Below are 21390 nucleotides of genomic sequence, written 5' to 3' on the forward strand. Positions count from 1 at the left end.
TGAAACAGCACCATTAACAAATGACTTCAATACTGTCAAGTGCACCTACTTATTAAGTTTTATAACAAGGCATAATACACTTTGAAAATCTACTGCCAACTTCTTACACCAGTGTAAAGGATGTATTAATTGTTATCTGCATTCTGACCACAAAATTCCAAGTGATAGGCATTTTTAGTGAAGAACAATCATCTCTGGCCAAATCTAGAACAGAAACCTACGCAACTTCAATAGACTAAAACTGCACTATACAGAACTGATACCTTACCTGTGCAGTTAAAAATTTGGGATGTATTTCCAACATGTGATCTCAAGTATTTCAGTCTGTTATTCTCAGTTTTTACAATGTCTACAGTGTAAGTCATTTTAACATCTTAACACAACTTGTACACAGTAAAGTGAATCTATATTAAAATAAAGCCTGCTGCAATATCCTTATTCATAGGTTCTTGACTAAAAAACACTAACACTAGCATAACATTACAAACCAATATGCAACCAGATCCCTAATGATGGCTGGTCACTGCCAGTCAGCCATTCTACCACTTCAAATTTACTTACGGCAGGCATTTTAAAATCTAAGTAAGTCAAAATTCCCCAAACTTCTATCAAACCTTTCAACTTTCCGTCTAACAACAGTATGCCCACACTTGGCTAGTTCACAATGAATGAGTTGCCTAAGCATGTAGAGGAATTGCTGTATATACTTGCATTTACTTCAGAAGAGTACTTTGAAGAAAAATGTATATGTATATTCATACATCAGCTTATTATGACTGCAATGGCCTATTAAAACAAACTATCGGGTTCTAAGTACCTATCCAGGATAGGGTAAACAAGAACTGAATTTAGTACAGGTTGCCATATAGAAACTATGGATGATCCCTGCTAGCTCCAATCTGTAATTATCAAAAGTCGTAATGCAGGCTACTGCATTATGTTTTTTTCCTCTTATATTTATGATAAAATAATGACTCATGTATTAGGCTGTACCACATCTTTGTGCCACATTTTGATTTCAGCCCAAGTTCAGTAAATTTATTTTGTCAAAACAACTGGTATCTTGAGCATTACTGAGCCAACAGGACATCAAACTAATGAAGTAGTCTAAAGCTAAAGTCACAGTACATTAACAAACAGATGATCCTCAGTCACAAAATTATTAAATGCAGTTTGGGTGGGAGTAAGCAGAGAGGAGTTAACCCAAACTACAGCAATTAAGTTTTCAAACCAAATTTAAAAAAGGGCTGCTGATTGTTCATTTCTTCTTGTGACCTTGAGCTCCTTTAAAATCTTTTCAAGAGAATCACAGTTGGTAATGTATTGCAAGTTCTTGAAGCTATACAGTATAGAGTCTGGCTAAGTTACACGTGGTTTCTGTATTAGCTTGCTTGAAAGGATGACTGCTTCAAGGCAGATTTAGCTGCCCCACCAGTCAACCCCCTGGGAGTTATAATTTCCTCCATAGCCATCACTATTGTAGAAGCCTCCATAGGCACCTATTAAGAAATTTTAGAAAAAAGAAATTAAGTCATCCATTTTTAGTATCTTTTTATTCTTTTCCAAGTACTTTAAGATAATCTTAATGAAAGAACTCTATAGCATTTGATTTCTTGGGCAAATAAAATTGCCTCAGTAATTTTTAAAATGCTTTGAAAAAAAATGACTTTGAGAAAGAAAAACCAACAATATGAGGCTGAACATTAACATTACCTCCACTATATCCTCTGCTGTTTCCATGACCACCTCCACCACTGCGGCTGCTGCTTGCCCAACTACTACCAAAGCTAGAACTGCTGGAACTGCTACTTTGTCGATAGTCTCTGGAACCAAATCCTCCACTGAATCTACTTTAAGGCAAACCAGTACGTGGTGGTTTATGAGAAAGATTCAATTAAAATGCCAATTCCCCTATAAACATTCAAATTTTCACTTTCTGATCTTTCACTTCAATTCCCACTGTAGTGAGATTTCTTTACTGGTGTTTCCAAAGCCCTCTGCAATGAAGGGCTATCAGTAACCTCAAACATTTTTAAGCTAATTTTGGATGTAATTACTTGCTCAAAGCAATTAAGAGTAAAGGCCCATCCCCCCTCACTACAATTTTATCTATTATATTTACCTCTTAGAACGTCCACGGCTGCTACTCTTGTAGTGGTGTTCATAAGCCATATTTTCTAACCAAGAAGGCACTTCTTGTTTAGCTTCAACAAGAAGATCCAATAAATCCTTGGTGATGTTTATATTTCTTTCATTAAAAAATGAAGTGGCAAGGCCTAAGAGTCCAAAAAAGTATACAAAAAGCTTAGGCTTCCATAAAGTATACCTGGTGTTCTCTCTTTCCTACATACAATATTAAGTATACTACTACAAAGTTAAACTTTGCAATTTAGCCAAATTAAAGAACTTGGGAAAAAAAACTTGGTAAATCCAACATTAGCTTATCCTTAATATATTTAAGATCCCTTACAACAAACCTTCCACTGCATGCAGTACAATACAAAATGGAGACAATCAAGACCATCTCAAACCACGTTTTAAACTCCTTACCAAGGTTTCCTACACGTCCTGTACGGCCAATGCGATGTACATATTCTTCGATATCACTTGGCAAATCAAAATTGATAACATGTTTCACATTTGAAATGTCCAGTCCCCTTGCTGCTACCTGAAAAATACCTTTTGTTAAAAGAAAGCAACACTTAATACATGCTTAACTGAATAATAAAATATATACACACGGCAGTAGCCACTAGAATTCGGCTTTTTCCTGAGCGGAACTGGTGAAGGGCTTCCTCTCTATCTCTCTGTGATCGGTCTCCATGGATGCTGGTACAAGCGTATCCTTCATGGTATAAGAAATCCTCCAGAGAATCTGCACCCTTTTTGGTCTCAACAAACACTAAGGTCAGTGAATCCTTCCCTGAAAAATTAGATGATTTTGTTACTAATACTGACTTGGCACTACTGCCTAGTCTGAAAGTCTTTGCACTTTTAAGCATGCAAATGAAGCAGATTTAATAAGCTTCATTTTAACAAATTTTAGATTGGGAAACAAACCACAAAAGGGATGATATCCAAAAACACCTGATACTGTAATTATTCATATTTTACCTGCTGCATTGAGGAGATCAAGCAAAAATGACCGTTTGTCTGATTCTTCCACCCAAACTACTTTCTGTGTGATGTTTTCAGAGGTAGAGCCAACTCGGCCTACGGCCAAAAAGATATATTCATCTAAGAAATCACAAGCAAGCATCTGAAAAACAAAAAAAGTCTAATGTGTCACTGAGATAAACATAAATATCTTAAATAAAAATTAACACTTAACAGTACCTGTATTTCCTTAGGAAAAGTAGCACTAAACATCATGGTATGGCGCACGCCCTTTGGTGGCATAGTATCTTGTTCAACTATTCGACGTATTTGAGGTTCAAACCCCATATCTAACATCCGATCAGCTTCATCCAACACTAAATATCTGTTACGAAATAAGACTTGGTTGTGTTTATGATAAACCACTCTAATATATATTTCACTCAGGTATGACTATCTAGCCTCATAATTTGACAAAGGGGTAACATACACAGAATCCTGCTAGATAAGATGGTCAAGATCACATAGGCAAGTTAGCTATTTATTTGATTCTGTCATAATGAACCATGCATACAACATCAGAAAAAAATTTTACTAAATCTTTAACTGAAAGTTAATTATATTTCAAATAACTAGAGGGCTAAATGATTAAAATCACTTCTTTATATTAAAACTAATGCATATTAATCATTAGTGTAATTCTGCAAAACATGTAAAATTTATGACCAATAACACTCCCCTCTCCCCAAAAAAAGATTTTGCATACATAAGACTAACATACTTGCAGAAGTCTAATCCAATCTTTCCCCTTTCCATCATATCCACTAGACGTCCTGGAGTAGCCACTAACAAGTGGCATCCACGCTCTACGTCTCGAATCTGCTGACCAATATCAGCACCACCATAAACCACACAAGGGCGAACTCTAGACCGGTAGGAAAACTATAAGCAAAGAATTTATTAGATATTCATAAAAACTTTGCTAGAATAAAAGAAAAGAGCAATAATTACTAAAAGTCTATTTACTTTTCTGGCTTCCTCATAGATCTGTACAGCCAACTCTCTTGTTGGGGCTAAAATCAAGGAGATTGGGTATTGTTTGCGACGCCCATACCTTCCATTTTCCTAAGAAATAAATAAAATTTATAAATGAAACTAAGATCTTTTAAATAATATGGTAACATTTTTATAGTTCATCTCAATAAAATTCTCTTTTTAAGGATTAACACATCTAAAAAACTTTTCCACTGAAAAAATCAAAACATTAAAAATTTAGAAAATTCTCAATATATATTTACTTTAACAACTTATACTAAACAAAAAATTCTTACTTTTTTACAAAGAATTTACCTTCACAGCTTTCAAAGCCTCTCCTGGACCATCTGTATAAATCTGACTCAAGATGGGCAAGAGAAATGCTGCAGTTTTTCCAGACCCTGTTAAAACAACACTGGTTTGAAATTTGAAGTTTTACTTTATTTCCCCAATTTTTAGAAAATATGATAAACTTACACAGCTAAGAAATGTAAGAATACTATTATGATATTTTAAAACATTGTCTATTCATATTTTTGCATTCTGAAAAACTGTCTCAAAAGCAGCATCAACTTCTGTTAGTTTGTAAAGCAGAACTCAGCAAACTATTTGCACAGCAGCTTCTGTATTTATAGCATGTTAACAGCCATCTGGCTATGCCTAAGCAAATGGATAAAGCTATGCTTTATTGACCAAAAAACAGGTGGTGGTTTTATCAAACTATAATGTAAAAAGATATAATTGTTTTGAAAGAAAGTATTTTAAAATGACAAATGATTCAGTTTTATATAGTTTTTAAATATGTACAAAGCAAAGCTTGCCATCTTATCTTCCTTATTCAGGTCAAATTCTAACAAATATGCAATAGTCCTAACCCTTCAAATTTTAAAACTAGACATTGCGAGAAGCTACTGTGGGTCACAAGCTTTACCCTTCCAATTCAGTAAGTTATACGGCTTTCCCACCATTATAATCAAAATAATTTCCCCCACTGCAGTAACCATAAGATGACAATTTCATACAGGCTTCTCCCTGATGAAAATACCAATTTCATTCAGAAGTTCCAACAGTGAAAACGCAAAAAGAGACACTTCCAGCTAATATTTACCTATTTCACGATCAGGAAGAATATAGGATTCAGGCCTCCCCAACATTTGGAACACAGACACTCCAAAGGCACATTCTAATTGCACTACTTTTAAGTTAGGCAGTCTTGGGAAAAATTTACTTTTTATCAAGTGAGCTTACCAGTCTGGGCACAAGCCATCAGGTCTCTTTTCTCTTTGATAATAGGAATGGCATGCTTTTGTACTGGAGTAGGATGGGTGAAATGAGTAAGCTCTATGTTCCCCATGATTATCTCTCCCATCTCAACATCACTGAACTGTCAAGAATTTAATGAGAGTCATCAAACACAACTAGAAATGCTATGTTTGGTTTGATTTTATTCTGAACAGTAAAAGGAAACCAAATAAAAGCCTATTAGTGATTTAGTCTGTAATAGGTGTTTTAAGAAAATGGATGAGAGGTTTAATCTATATATTTAAGTTTTGGGTGCTTCAAATGTTAAACAATTTTCTATTTCAGTATATTATTCATAGGGTGACATTAATCTCAATTTCTCCCTCTTTATAACCTGATGAAGTTTCTGTTATTATACTTATTAAAATATGGCCTCTGACTTTATTATGAAGAAATATGCTCTTGGGAAGCCCATTCTCATTTGATAAACAGAGAAAACACAGTCCTAATAAAGTCAAACAAAAAACTTACATTTTCAATATGTGGAGGACAATTATTGCCAGTTGCCTCTACTGGTATATCATCATATTTCTCAAAGTTAATTCCAGTATTTCCTCCAGAAAAGAGTTCCCTAAAATCAAATGAATTTTACACATGTTATGCTTGGTAATAAATTTCTTAACAATTAACATACACTCCAAAAACTTACTGTTCCAAGCGTTCACTTGGTGGAAGCGCTTTTGACCAGTCATCTTCATCTGATTTATCACACCAGCGACTATATCCACCACATTCAAATCTGCCAAAGCCCATCCTGTCACCATGATTGCCAATGCCATCACAGTCACTCCTTCCACGATCATCAAACCTGAAAAAACAATCAGAATTTTGTCATTTAACCAGAACTTTTATCAATATAAAAGTTGAACTGTTTGTCATGACTATATAACCCTCAAAGATGTCAGTAATCCGATACTGCCCTATTTTCATTTGTCAATTATTTAGTTTATAATTTATGACTCCATTTTAAAAAATTTGCATCCTTCCTTAAATTTTTATAAAATTACAGTTTAAAAGTAGTCTAACATAAACTGAGAATATGGCTTTTCAATACAGAATGATAATCTACGTAGGAAACCAAGAGAACAAGAAGTACCCATTTGTCCCAGTTACATGTGGATAATAAAAAGAAAATTCATTTTTATGGCGAGACTAAAGATTAAATGTTTAAAAAGTTTTAATTCTGTTTATGAAAAACAATAAAGGACTAACGTATAGAAACCATACAAAACAAGTCTGGTAAATCAATTTACCATATTTGTGCAATCAAAAATATAAGGCCCTTAAAATCTGACAGTGAAGTCAAAAAACCTCAACCAAATAAAAAAATGAATTTCATGATGTCAAACATGTTCTATTTCATGTAATTTCTGCTAAACAGATTTCATTTAGTAAAGCCCTATTAAAATTAACAAAGCAATAACAACCAGTATTTTGCTTAAAATCTAAACAAAGGGTGGTCTGGTAAGGAAAAACATTACACTAAAAATATAGACGAGTACAAATGATAAAAATGCATTAAATCTAAGGCCTGTCCCTAAACTGCTATTGCATATACATACATAGCAATTTAAGAAATCATTTTACCTTCTTCTTGATCCACTTCCACGATCACTGAAGTAACTGGACTTTCCTCTTGAATCACGAGACCCAAAACTGCTGTAGGCATCCTTATCTTTACTACAACTCCACCCTGAACTATCTTTATCACAGGATCCTTTAACAAAAAAGGAATTAAAAGTTGACAAAAACACAGGATTCCTATCTTTCCAAATACCAAGTTCTCCACTGACACACACTCCCCCACACAGGGAAATTATCTTGTCAAGATATTGGAAAAGATCTACATTCTTGGTTTGTATCAGCATACAGCATTATAAAAACCTTCAACCTCTTTTCCTTTAGAAATTGCTGTATTAAACTAAGTAATCTCATGGTCTAAGAACAATGCTGTTCTTAACAATCTGCATTAATATGAGCAGGGTACGCCTACACTACGCACTAGTATTTGCTTCCTAACATTTTATAAACAACAAAACTTTAGCCTGCCCCAGTAAATTTTATTTTCCTAAGACTGGAGAGACGACTCCTCTTTTTAAAGCTACAACTGCTCTCAGTGACACCCCTCAATTGCTTTCACCACAATTTTTAAGGTAAAGTATGCTGTATAAGGCAGCACCCCTACTATGCATTTTAGTTATGCCCTCCCCCCCACAATGTGACAGACTCCTCCCAAATCTAACGTGTTAGATTTAAAATATATACCATATGACATATATCAACACACTTCTTGGAAAAATCCCACCTGAACAAATGGTTACCTCCAGGAGCGTCAATTACCCAGAGAAAAGTTTAAACCAAGGTAAAGTGACATGATTACCAATCAGAAGCCAGATGTATTAGGACAGAATATTTGAATCAAAATTCAGGAAGACTGAAGCACCAAATTGAGCTTCATGAATTATGCTCATATAGACTACTTTTTGTAGCAATCTCCACAGTGAACAACAGGGACTTACGAGTTCTATCAAAAGCAATATAAACATGATTGGTCATCTGAGTATCTTCAATATTTAAGATACAACCTGGTTTCATTTATTATCATCTAAAAGAAAGAAAAGTAAGTGGAAATAACCAACACAAACAAAAATTTCAACTGTTGCCTACACCTTGTTCTAGACTGCTTAAATGTGTTCTTCAATCCACCCCCATGAAGCCTTTTTAATTTCACACCAAGGTACTGACAAGGCCCCAGCATTAACAACTGAAATACTGTCACTCCCATTGGAGGTATTTAATATTTCCTGGGTAAAATTCTATTTTACTATTAAGAATACTGAAAATATCATGAGAAGAAACTCTGCAGCAACTTAAAAAAAAAAAACACTATCATCAAACTAGTGACTTGTTAGAAACAGAAAAACGACACTTAATCCACACTTACAGACAACATGCTAAGAATACCACAAGCTGCAGGAAGTTTCCACCTTCCCCAAACTTACCCCCCTTCCTTTAATACCATCATTCCTTGTAACCGTTAAGGTTTCCTTACCTTCCTACCTCAATATTTTAGTCCACCTAATTTGGTGCGCAGTTTGCAAGTAATTTGTAAATATATAGCATTCAAACTTGTGAATAATCAACATTATTCCACACTATTAATCACACACTTAGTAAAAGATACCAGGTTTATTTCATTTTAAACAAAACCTTTCAAGCAAAGTATTTAAGGAAAGAAGCAAAGCCCAGAGGATCACTTCAACCTATTGGGCATGCTCAAAGCTGTAATACTACAATTCCTAACCATTCTGCAGTAACCCTAATTTCATTGTAGCAGCTTTTCAGAACTGCAGTAACTAGGATTTTATCACCATACAATTTGCTTTCCAGAGTAGGAACCTCCTCTCCAAAACACAAATCTTGAAAACTGAAACCATGTTTCCTCCATGTTTACAAACAGATAAAGCGCTGAACTAGTGAAACTGTATACAAAAGTAACCCTCTGAATTTGCGAAGGAAATGAGAATTTTCTGTCTCACAACGTGACTTCTCCAGGTTAGGAAGTATTAGTTCTTCCCACAGTCCAGAAGCATAATAGAACAATGTTTACAGACTTCCCCAAATTACTTTATATTCCCTAGTTTTTGACTAACTTCTAAAGGCAACAAAAATTATCTCTGCTAAGTTCCAATCATAGCTTACCCTTTGAGGCTTCTCTGTTCCGTAAGTGAGGAGGTATATAGCGCCCTTCTAAAAGAGAAAATATAAAATCAAGAGCTTATAGTTGCCTCCAAAACAGTCCTTACCAAAATGTCCATTAAAAAATAGAGGTGCTGGAAAAAAGGACATTATAAATGAGAAGAAAACCTAAAGTGAGTTATTGCATTAAAAGCACACATCTTCACCCCAACAAAAATAAGGAAAGCATGTTTGGCAAACAAAGTAGTTAACTTAAATTCTAAGAACTGAAATTCTCAAATCAAAAATATTTCAGTAGTTACTAATGGTTCTTCATCCAGATTTCTAAAACGTCCTGCCACTTTAAGAAATTATTAATGAACTTAGCCTACTCAAAGGAAAAAAAAGGTTAGATAACAAATCACAGTAAGATTATTTTTCTTTCTAGTGTAATAAAAAGCCAAACAAACATGAAAAGTTAGAAAGGAATTTGGGAGCTTTAACTGAAGGCCTTCCATAACTTTTAGGAAATCAACTGCCATGCTGCATGCAAGAGTAGTCTGGCCTATGGATCAGAAGCAAAAGCAATTTAACTACCAAGTAGCAAAACACCAGTTTTATATTACCTGAAAACTCCAATTCAAATTTTAAATCTTTACTCTTTTCAAAATGTTTTTTATACCTACTTTTTAAAAAGAGAATCTGACTGAAATTTAAAATTCTAACCACCACCCACGAATTGTCAGAGACTGGTTTTCTCACTCTTATGTTCTTCATAGTAAAGGGACAATAGCTGTAATGTAAATGTACAAATTCTCTAAGACAGGTTACGGTTTAACACAACTCACTCTAAGAGAGATGTATTCATCCCCATCTCCTTTCTGCTGATTCATTGGACATACACCATTTCACAAAAAGTGTGAGCCTTCGGAAACCTTTTTTTTCCCACTAAGAAAAACACAAATACACAAAACACTATTCCCTTTTATTACCCAAATATGCCAAAATACTTTTTTGCAGGTAAAAATTGTAGGAAAAAAAATTCAAAATTAAGTTCAATAAAATATTAGCATTACCTCTAATAAAAACTCAAATATTTAGAAAACAGTTTACTTACTACTTGCTTTACTTCCTCCTCCATTCTGATTATCTGAGTTGTTCAGGTCTAGACCAGCAAACTAGAAAAGAAATATTAGCAACTCACATACTGACAGACTACACTTCACTAAAGGCGGAATCAGGCACAGGAGTACGAGAGAAAACAAATCAGAAGTCCATTTAGCAATTGCTCTGCCTGGCTCAAGTCGTTTTAAGAAGGCCTTTAATACATTCTACAGAGCATAACAAATGGCAAAGACAGCACCTACATGACAGCACCACCTATCACGAGACTGGGTTCAAACCTATTTAAACAACACACACTTTCTTAATAACAATTTTCTCCAGTAAAAGTTTCTTAATCACTAAATATTATAATTGTGAATCTCAAGAACTATTAATTATGTGCTAAATTACAGGTACAACTGAATATGAAGGATGTCTTAAATGCCACTGATTTTTTTTTAACTTCGGATCAATTCTAAACCTAAAAACATTTCAAATCTTTATCCTCTAAATATTATATTGTCAAACTATTTCCAATTCATGTTAAGTCCCTAAAAATAAAAAATAAAAACAAAAAATTAACACCCATTACTTAGTCTATACCGAATCACTACTCATACCACTACATCATTTAATCCTTGCCACTCTATCAGTGAGGTAGTGTTTATTTCTTCCATTTTAGATGAGACAAATTCAGAAGTCCTTGGTCACAAATCTGTTAAATTTCACAAATGGCATCCAGTGATGTTAAGAGCAGCACAAACATTCACTTTTTAATCTCGATTCCTGTAACATCCCCTTCTACTGCACAGTTTTGACATCAGAAATGTTATTTCTATTTATTACACTTTGTAGAGGCTAGCCATTAACTACAAGCAGTAGAAAAATTGTGCCAAAATATTTTTCAAAAGACAACGATGCAAGTTGTTTGCAAAGGAAACCTATCACAAGTAAAACTTTTATGACCACTGTATTAAAAGTTGAAAATATTGCCCAATAAAAGCTTCAAAAAAAAGTCAAAATTTTTTTCAAATAAAATTTACTTATTACTGAATTACAACTACCCACAATAGCTAATCTATTCATCGTTAGGTAGCTTTAAATTTAATTTCTGGCTAACATCTTAATAAAGCACCCTTAGCAGAGAAAATGTTGTAAGACTGCCTGCCTGTGCTTTCAGATTTTCTAGTTAACATATCAACCATCAGTAAATCACAGTAGCAGTACAACCGTGCCGCCAGTAACAAAATACCCTAAGGAAGCAAACCTTCAAATCCCTTATTTATAACACACATTAAAATGTACTCTCTCAATTACTGTCATTAAACTTGGTCTCACGTCATCGCAATCGTTTCTCAAATATTCTGGGAAAAAAGTTCATGACACAAACCAATTCCCACTACTAAATATAGGGTACCAAGCTGCTCTATAGAGGATCCCAAGGACTTCTAAAATTTTGCCCAAGGCAATTATGCGATAGCGATACACAAAATGCCCGCCGCGGGAAAAGTATAGAGCATATCTTTTAGCATCACGTTATTATCTACGGAGTTCCCAACGTTAGAGACCACACCTGGCCTTTACGTCCACCTAACCCCGAATTTCCAGTGTCTTTTCTTGTTTTAGTCCAACTAAAAGACATACACAACCAAGAGTAGCACACAAACGAAAAAACAAACAAACAAACAAACAAAAACACGGTCCTCGTCCAAACCCTTATCCAGAGATTACTGGAATTAAAAAGTGTAGAGCAATGCCAGGTTTTTAACTACCCAAATGTCTCTCAGTCTCCCTCCAATTTCCACTATCTCCAGATATCAATTCATAACACTTCTTCCTCCCCTCCGTTCCCTTCCGTTTTTTCTGCGTCACAGAACTTTCACTCCGGAAACGTGGCTAACATCTTTAACACCTGGCCAGCCTCAGTTCCGCGTAAAATACAAGGTATCTATTTCTTCATCCCCTATAGCCACTCGCTTATCTCGCGCCCGCTGGCCCGGTTTCCCCACCCATCAACACACCAGCACACAATGGAGGCCGCCGCCATTACTGGCAAAGATGGACGTTCTACCCGCCTCCCTCGTCCCCATGTTCCGTGACTGTAGTCCACCTCCCGCTTACAGGTCAACGGCACTTGAAAACCAGAATATGGGACACTCCGGCACTTGAAAACCAGAACATGGGACACTCCTTAAAAGCCAAAGCCTTCTAGACTTTTTTTCTTTTTTAAATCGTCTTTCACCCCGTCCATTCCGTAGCTAATCAGCCGGTACGCTCGCGTGCGCGTCTACAAAGATTGCACACGCACAAACAAAAACCGCCATTCTAGTTCTGGACACATTACTTCAAGCCTACCCGAAAATCCATGTGACCAACCATCACAATGTTACTACCACAGCCCCGTTTCTTCCTCATGTCGTCCCCATGCTCGGTATAATCAACTTTCCGCGTACCCACTCAGCCCCACCCACCAAGAAACCCAGACACCAAGAAAAAGAGGGACCAAAATAGCTAGTTAGCGCTGCGCCACAAACTACCTTAGATCACAGAAGGGAACTGAGATCTCGATAGGGTCATCTGGACTCACCTGCTGGTCCAACCCAAGCGCATTTTCCACCGTCACATGACTCATCACTGAACAATACCGAAATCTCACAGTCCGATGTCGACGAGGAACCGCAAGATTTAAGTACTCAGCTCCACCACAGCTTTATTGTACCCACTCCAACTGCTCTACGTCACATGAAGGACGCGAGTCTTACGCCTCAGGCCCCCCGCCCCCCACCCCCCAACTCCTCTATTTCTACCGTTACTTCTGCCTGGGTAACTCGCGTTTGTTTAGTCATAATCTCGCGGGGCTTCCTAGTCCCGTGCCCAGATGCTCTCAGAAATCGCGAGAGCTTTACTTTCCCCACTCTAACCCTATTTCCTGGAATTCTGGAGAACTAGCGAGAAATCGCGTACTCTTGCCTTCCAGCGGGTGGGAGATCTTGAACATAGCGACAGTGTAGCCTTTATCTCCTCCCCACCGCCTTATCCCTCTCTTCCCTTCTCTAGCTCTCTCCTTTTGTTTATGTTTTCGGAATTGGCAATTTTGTAAAATGTTTCGCTTCTAACAAATCCTCGCCGGCCTTTGTGAAGCCTCCCGCAAAGTTGGAATTAGTTTAAAAAAATCCCTAAAGCCGAAAAGGTGGAGGGTGACCCGGAATGGCGGGCGCGATGGCCATTTTGATGGTCGATCTGCGAGGATTTCGGTTGAATCCTGCGGATTGGAGACGAAAGAGGAAGTGGACGGATGGATTCTACGGAGGGGTTGATGGCGACCCGGGTGGGGGAAGCCCCGGGGACTTGGCAGCACTTGCTAGCGCCCTGTGACTCCCCCGGACACAGTGGCTTAGGCTGCGGGGATGAGGCTGTGAATCCGAGACCCCTTTTACTTCAGTAGCTGCTTGAGCGGGCTTTATAAGCGCGATGCTTCTGCCTCCAGCGGTGAGGAAACAATGAGACAATTAGGCGTTGAACAGCGCTGTTGATTACGCACTTTACCCTTCAGTCTGGGTCCTGCCTCAGCCTTGATGAATGCAGCCTACATCCGCAGAACAGATAAGACGCGGAGTCTTGCATTGTTCTACAATATGTCCTTTGTTTTTAATAACTGTATATAGTTCTGTTCTCATAACATTATTTACCACATACAAAATGTTTTTAAAATTGAAATAAATAAAAAGGAAATTGAAATACATACTGCTACACGGAATTCCCAGGGGCAAAATGATTTACTCTTTAGAAGCTCAACTTCAAGGAGTCACTGGATTACACAACCCTGATTTAAAAGACCCTCCTTGCATTTTTACAATAAATATTTCCTAAGGACCACAACCACTTTCCTACTTTAGAATTAAGTTCGTAGATAATATGAACTAAACCTATCGATAAAAACTCCCATAAAATCACTTAACCGAACTAAAAAATACATAGGAAATAGCTTATTACAATAGGTAAAGTTTTCTACACTACCATACACAATAATCAAGGACACAAATCCCATTTAGTCATGAATACAAACTGTTGTATTACAATTCAATGATCGTATAACTAGCTTATATGTGTATATGATTTTGAAAACCTTTGGCTCACTCTCCCTTTAGCCAGTTTGGTCAGATGAGTAGAAAAATAGGGACAAAAAGTAAATGAATAATTTGGGGGTGGGTAGTGTATGGATGTTTTGAGTGTTCTTTTCTATTTTTATTTTTGTTTTTTGGAGTAATGAAAATGTTAAAAAAAATTGTGATGTATGCATAACTATATGATACTGTGAACTACTGATTGTACACTGGATGATTTGTATCTGAGTATATCTCAAAAAAAAATGTGTTAACAAAAAATACGTCAAACACCTCAATAAAAGATACAGCACAGTAAAGTTCTTACAAGATACTATAGGGAAACCTCTTTAGGACCTGGTAATAGGAGGTAGCTTCTTAAACCTTACACCCAAAGTACAAGCAGTAAAATAAAAATAGATAAATTGGGGTCTCCACAATATCAAAATTTCTGTGCCTAAAAAAAAAAATGTCAAAAAAGTGAAGAGGCAGCTAACTCAATGGTAGAAAATATTTGGAAACCATATAGCTGATAAGATGCTGATATCCTACATATATATAAAGAAATCCTACAACTCAACAGCAGTAGCACTAACAGCCCAGTTATAAAATGGACAAAAGATATGATAAGTTATTTGTCAGAAGAGGAAAATCAAACGGCTAAAAAAAAATGAAAAAAATGTTCATTTTCACTAGCTATTAGGGAAATGCAAATCAAAACCTCAATGAGATACCATCTCTTACCAATTAGAACAGCTGCCATTAAACAAACAGGGAACAATAAATGCTGGAGGGGGTGTGGAGAAATTGGAACTCTTATTCATTGCTGCTGAGAACTTACAATGATACAGTTGGTATAGAAGACAGTTTGGCCTTTTCTCAGAAAACTGGGTAACGAATTACCCTATGATCTGGCAATTTCACTTCTCAGTATATACCCAGAAGATCCAAAAAGCAGTGTCACTAGACATTTGTACACTGATGGTCATACATGTGATGGTTAGGTTCATGTGTCAGCTTGGCTGGGTGACCCAGCTGTCTGGTCAAGCAAACACTGCCCTAACAATTGCTGTGAGGACATTTGAGGCTGGTTAATAAACCAACAGGCTGGTTTATTAAATCATCAGTCAATTGACTGCAGCTGTGACTAATGACTCACCAAAGGGCATGCCTTCCACAATGAGAGAATGCAATTAGCTGGATTTGATCCAATTAATCAGTTGAAGACTTATAAGCAACACAGATAGAGGACTTTCACTTCTTCTTCGGCTGCCCAGTGAAGCATTTCCTGAGGAGTTCATCAAAGTTGCTTGTTCATTTCCTGAGGAGTTCATTGAACACGTTCGTCAAAGATCCCAGTTCATTTCCTGAGGAGTTCGTCGAAGTTGCTGGTTCGTTTCCTGAAGAGTTCATCGGACATCTTCCTTGGAGTTGACAGTGTGCTGACTGCTCTACAGAATTTGGACTTATGCATGCCCACAGTTGCGTGAGTCACTTTTACAATTTGATTATCAGAGACACCTCTCATTGATTCTGTTTCCCTAGAGAACCCTAACAAATACAACTTGGTACCGGGAGTGGTTCTTGAGAAACAGAATCTTAAAATGGGCTTTTACAATTTGTTTTCTGCTCTGATTATATTCAGAGGCACTAATGACTCTATTTCCAATAATCAAGAGGGTACTGATAGTCCATGGCATGAGTTGGCAAAGGAAATACACAAAGTAGCACCGTTTGATTCTCCTAATCATACTCTAGTATGAAGCAAGGCTCTGGGTGACGGTGTTTTTGACACCTTCACAGAGTTTTGCGGTATTAAGAAGTATAGTGATGTTGGCTGACTGCTCTTAGATACTTTGGATAAAGTTGTAAGAGAAAGGGATGAGCTAAAGGCTTCAGATTCAAAACTTAAACGCCATATGACAGATGTAAAGGTTTCTATGTGTGCCCTGAAAGAAAATCTTATTTCCTGTGCCCACAGACTGGAAGGTTCTGAAAACCAGACACAGTCTCTCATTGTGCAAGTAGCAAATTTACAACATAAACTAAAATCTCAATCTCTCAAGGGGTCTGCTGTTAAAGTAAAGGCATTGATTGGAAAAGAATGGGATCCGGAAACTTGGAATGGGGACATATGGATTGATAATAATGACAGTGAGGACATTGGAACACTGGATTCTTCTGGGTCATTGTTAGATTTTCCTGTAGAGGGCTGTCCTAGGGAAACAGCTTCCCACCTCCAGTCTGCCCTAAGGAGCCTGCCACCCAGCCCCCACCTAAGGAGATTAACCCTTCGGTGCCTGCTAATCCTGTAATCACCTCCCCTGTGGAAGCAGCCCTCACTCCTTTGTCTGGAGAGATTAATCCTGTTTTAAGAGATGAAAATGCAACAGAATGTCCTGAGGTGAATGGCTTGAGAGATAATTCTAACTTTTCATGACCTACCCCCACCACCAGTTTTTGCTTCAAGAGCTAGAACTAGGCTCAAGTCCCAACAAGCCCCAAATGGTGACATACAAAGTGTGACCCATGAAGAGGTACGCTATACTCCAAAGAAACTGTATGAGTTTTCCAACTTATACAGACAGAAACCAGGGGAATATGTGTGGGAATGGATATTAAGAGTGTGGGATAATGGTGGAAGGAATATAAGATTGGATCAGGCTGAATTTACTGATATGGGCCCACTAAGCAAAGATTCTGCATTCAATATTGTAGCTCAAGGGGTTAGAAAGGGTGTTAACAGTTTGGGTGGCTGGCTGAAACATGGATCAAAAGGTGGCCAGCATTACCAGAGGTTGAAATGCCAGAACTGCCCTGGTACAATGTGGAGGAGGGGATTGAAAGGCTTAGAGAGATTGGAATGTTAGAGTGGATTTATCATGGAAGACCTGCTCACACAGCCCTGGATTGTCCAGAGGACACACCTTTTACCAGGACTGTAAGGAATAAATTTGTGAGACTAGCTCCATCATCCCTGAAGAGCTCTGTAGTTGCCCTTCTCTGTAAGTCAGATATTACTGTAGGAACTGCTGTCACTGAGCTGGAATCCTTAAACACAATGGGGATAATCAGGTCCCGAGTCGGTAGAAGCCAAGTGGCTCCAGTTGTCACAGACAAGGTGGGCATGGCTACCATAATGGAAAACAGGCTCAAAGCAGTAATCAAAATAATATGACTCCCAGAGACTTATGGCATTGGCTAGTGGATCATGGAGTACCAAGTAGTAAAATAGATGGGCAATCAACTAAATTCTTGTTTGAACTATATAGGCAGAAGAATTCTAGGTCACGTGAACAAAAGTCTCCCTTGAATTACAAAACTGAGAGTCACAGCCCCTTAATCAATTCCCAGACTTGAGACAGTTTACAGATCCGGAGCCACTGGAATGAAGGGAAGGCCAGGTACCCTTGGGGAAGGACCTTGTTACACTGCCAAAAATTTATACTGTTAATCTTCCTCCCAGCCTTCCCCAGGGGGGACCTACAGCCTTTTACCAGGGTGACTGTGCATTGGGGAAAAGGAAATGATCAGATATTTCATGGATTATTAGACACTGATTCCCGGAGACCCAAAATGTCACTCTGGTCCACCAGTCAGAGTTGGGGCTTATGGAGGTCAATTGATTGATGGAGTTTTAGCTCAGGTCCATCTCACAGTGGGTCCAGTTGGTCCCCGGACCAATTCTGTGGTTATTTCTCCAGTGCTGGAATGCATAATTGGAATAGACATACTCAGCAACTGGCAGAATCCTCACATTGGTTCCCTGACTCCTGGAGTGAGGGCTATTATGGTAGGAAAGGCCAAGTGGAAGACACTAGAACTGCCCCTGCCTGGCAAAATAGTGAACCAGAAGAAATACAGGATTCCTGGAGGGATTGCAGAAATTAATGCCACTCTTAAGGACTTGAAGGTTGCAGGGGTGGTGATTCCCACCACAATCCCATTCAACTCTCCTTTTTGGCCTGTGCAGAAAAGAGGTGGGTCTTGGAGGATGACTGTGGATTATCGTAAGCTTAACCAGGTGGTGACTCCAATTGCAGCTGCTGTTCCAGATGTGGTATCATTGCTTGAGCAAATCAAAACATCCCTGGTACCTGGTATGCAGCTATTGATCTGGCAAATGTTTTTTTCTCAATTGCTGTCAGCAAGGACCACCAGAAACAGTTTGTGTTCAGCTGGCAAGGCCAGCAGTTTATATTCACTGTGCTACCTCAGGGTTATATCAACTCTGCAGCCCTATGTCATAATATTGTCCGCAGGGACCTTGATCATTTCTCCCTACCACAAGACATCACACTGGTTCATTATATTGATGATATCATGTTGATTGGACCTAGTGAGCAAGAAGTAGCAACTACTCTAGATTTGTTGGTAAGGTATTTGTGTTGCAGAGGATGGGAGATAAATCCAACAAAAATACAGGGGCCTTCCACCTCAGTAAAATTTCTAGGTGTCCAGTGGTATGGGGCCTGTCGAGATATTCCTTCTAAGGTGAAGGATAAGCTGCTGCATCTGGCCCCTCCTACAACCAAAAAAGAGGCACAATGTTTAGTTGGCCTCTTTGGGTTTTGGAGACAACATATTCCTCGTTTAGGTGCACTACTCTGGCCCTTTTACCAAGTGACTAAAAAAGCTTCTAGTTTTGAGTGGGGACTGGAACAAAATGAGGCTCTGTGACAGGTCCAGGCTGCTGTGCAAGCTGCTCTGCTGCTTGGACCATATGATTCAGCTGACCCAATGGTGCTGGAAGTATCAGTGGCAAATAGAGATGCTGTTTGGAGCCTTTGGCAGGCTCCTATAGGAGAATCACAACACAGGCCCTTAGGATTGTGGAGTAAAGCTTTACCATCCTCTGCAGATAACTACTCTCCATTTGAGAAACAGCTGTTGGCCTGCTACTGGGCCTTAGTAGAGACAGAACGCTTAACCATGGGCCACCAAGTTACCGTGAGACCTGAGTTACCTATCATGAGCTGGGTGTTGTCTGCCCCACCAAGCCATATAGTTGGGCATGCACAGCGGCACTCCATCATAAAATGGAAATGGTATATACGAGATAGAGCTCGAGCAGGTCCTGAAGGTACAAGTAAGTTACATGAGGAAGTGGCCCAAATGCCCATGGCCCCCACTCCTTCCACCTTACCTTCTCTTTCCCAGCCCATAGCTATGGCATCTTGGGGAGTTCCTTACAGTCAGTTGACTGAGGGAGAGAAGACTTGGGCCTGGTTTACAGATGGTTCTGCATGATATGCAGGCACCACCTGAAAGTGGACAGCTGCAGTACTGCAGCCCCTTTCTGGGATGTCCCTGAAGGACAGTGGTGAGGGGAAATCCTCCCAGGAGGCAGAACTTTGAGCAGTGCACCTGGTTGTTCACTTTGCTTGGAAGGAGAACTGGCCAGAGGTACGTCTGTATACTGATTCCTGGGCTGTTGCTAATGGTTTGGCTGCATGGTCAGGGACTTGGAAGGAACATGATTCAAAGATTGGTGACAAAGAAGTCTGGGGAAGGGGTGTGTGGATAGACCTTTCTGAGTGGGCAAACAGCATGAAGATATTTGTGTCCCATGTGAATTCTCACCAGAGGGTAACTTCAGCAGAAGAAGGTTTTAATAACCAAGTGGATAAAATGACCCATTTGGTGGATGCCAATCAGTCTCTTTCCCTAGCAACTCCTGTCATTGCCCAATGGGCTCATGAACAAAGTGGTCATGGTGGTAAAGATGGAGGTTATGCGTGGGCTCAGCAACATGGACTTCCACTCACCAAGGCTGACCTGGCCACAGCCACTGCTGAGTGTCTAATCTGCCAGCAGCAGAGACCCGCACTCAGGCCCCGATATGGCACCATTCCTCGGGGTGATCAGCCTGCTACCTGGTGGCAGGTTGATTACATTGGACCACTTCCATGATGGAAGGGGCAGCAATTTGTTCTTACTGGAATAGACACATACTCTGGATATGGGTTTGCCTTCCCTGCATGATAAGTTTCTGCCAAAACTACTATCTGTGGACTTACAGAATGCCTTATCCACCATCATGGTATTCCACACAGCATTGTTTCTGACCAAGGAACCCACTTCACAGCAAATGAAGTGAGGGAATGGGCACATGCTCATGGAATCCTGTGGTCTTACCATGTTCCCCATCATTCAAAGGCAGCTGGGTTGATAGAATGGTGGAATGGCCTGTTGAAGACTCAGTTACAGTGCCAACTAGGTGGCAATACCTTGCAGGGTTGGGGCAGTGTTCTCCAGGAGGCTGTGTATGCTCTGAATCAGCGTGCACTCTATGGTGCTGTTTCTCCCATAGCCAGGATTCATGGGTCCAGGAATCAAGGGGTGGAAAAAGGAGTGGCACCACTCACTATCACTCCTAGTGATCCACTAGGTAAATTTTTGCTTCCTGTCTCTGCAAGCTTAAGCTCTGCTGGTCTACAGGTCTTGGTTCCAAAAGGAAGAGTGCTTCCACCAGGAAACACAACAATAATCCCATTGAACTGGAAGTTAAGATTGCCACCTGGCCACTTTGGGCTTCTTATGCCTCTGAATCAACAGGCAAGGAAGGGGATTACTGTACTGGCTGGGGTGATTGATCCTGACTATCAAGGGGAAATAGCACTGCAACTACACAATGTAAGTAAAGAAGAGTTTTCCTGGAATACAGGAGATCCCCTAGGGCATTTCTTACTACTACCATGCCCTGTGATTAAAGTCATGGAAAACTGCAACAACCTAATCCAGGCAGGACTGTGAATGGCCAAGAAACTTCAGGAATGACAGTTTGGGTCCCCCACCAGGCAAAGAACCACGGCCAGCTGAAGTGCTTGCTGAAGGTAAAGGGAACATGGAATGGGTAGTGGAAGAAGGTAGTGATAAATATGAACTATGGCCATGTGACCAGTTACAGAAATGAGGACTATGATGACATGAACATTTCCTCCTCATTTGCTTTCTTCTCTGTCTTATCCCCTTGTCATATGGCATAACCTGTACTGTTCATTTTGCTGTATTTAAGCTAAAGGAAATCAATTTTAACAGCAAATTTCACCCAAGGACTTGCACCCCATTC

The 21390-nt window shown here is 39.0% G+C and overlaps 1 protein-coding gene across 6 annotated transcripts; it reads right to left on the reverse strand.

Annotated features, from left to right (window-relative positions):
• Positions 1-1419: 1419 nt before the first annotated feature.
• Positions 1420-12856, reverse strand: LOC119524146 (ATP-dependent RNA helicase DDX3X-like). Of its 6 annotated transcripts, none has more exons than XM_037822779.1 (18): positions 12803-12847; positions 10229-10289; positions 9136-9183; positions 7021-7150; positions 6083-6241; positions 5905-6004; positions 5380-5515; positions 4447-4532; positions 4123-4221; positions 3878-4038; positions 3337-3481; positions 3115-3259; positions 2742-2923; positions 2551-2668; positions 2123-2204; positions 2058-2060; positions 1714-1850; positions 1420-1499 (listed from the first exon to the last, which is right to left on the reverse strand). In XM_037822779.1, exons 1-18 carry the CDS (start codon positions 12845-12847, stop codon positions 1420-1422), a joined length of 1917 nt encoding a protein of 638 aa, XP_037678707.1. The 6 variants fall into 6 exon arrangements, with proteins under 6 accessions (XP_037678707.1, XP_037678703.1, XP_037678708.1 ...); XM_037822775.1 differs by having other exon boundaries at positions 2123-2276; XM_037822780.1 differs by lacking the exon at positions 2058-2060 and having other exon boundaries at positions 2123-2276; positions 10232-10289; positions 12803-12856.
• Positions 12857-21390: the final 8534 nt, after the last annotated feature.

The sequence above is a fragment of the Choloepus didactylus genome, chromosome Y, assembly GCF_015220235.1.
Source record: "Choloepus didactylus isolate mChoDid1 chromosome Y, mChoDid1.pri, whole genome shotgun sequence".
NCBI lineage: Eukaryota > Metazoa > Chordata > Mammalia > Pilosa > Megalonychidae > Choloepus > Choloepus didactylus.

What these genes read in the sequence shown, in the direction of transcription:
- LOC119524146 (XM_037822775.1), bottom strand. Translation starts at nt 12,847, where the DNA reads ATGAGTCATGTGACGGTGGAAAATGCGCTTGGGTTGGACCAGCAG. An exon ending in GAACAGAGAAGCCTCAAAGG is followed by an intron (nt 7,151 to 9,135) that starts GTAAGCTATGAT and finishes TTTTTGTTAAAG; the next exon opens with GATCCTGTGATAAAGATAGT. An exon ending in GAATTCTAGTGGCTACTGCC is followed by an intron (nt 2,669 to 2,741) that starts GTGTGTATATAT and finishes GGTATTTTTCAG; the next exon opens with GTAGCAGCAAGGGGACTGGA.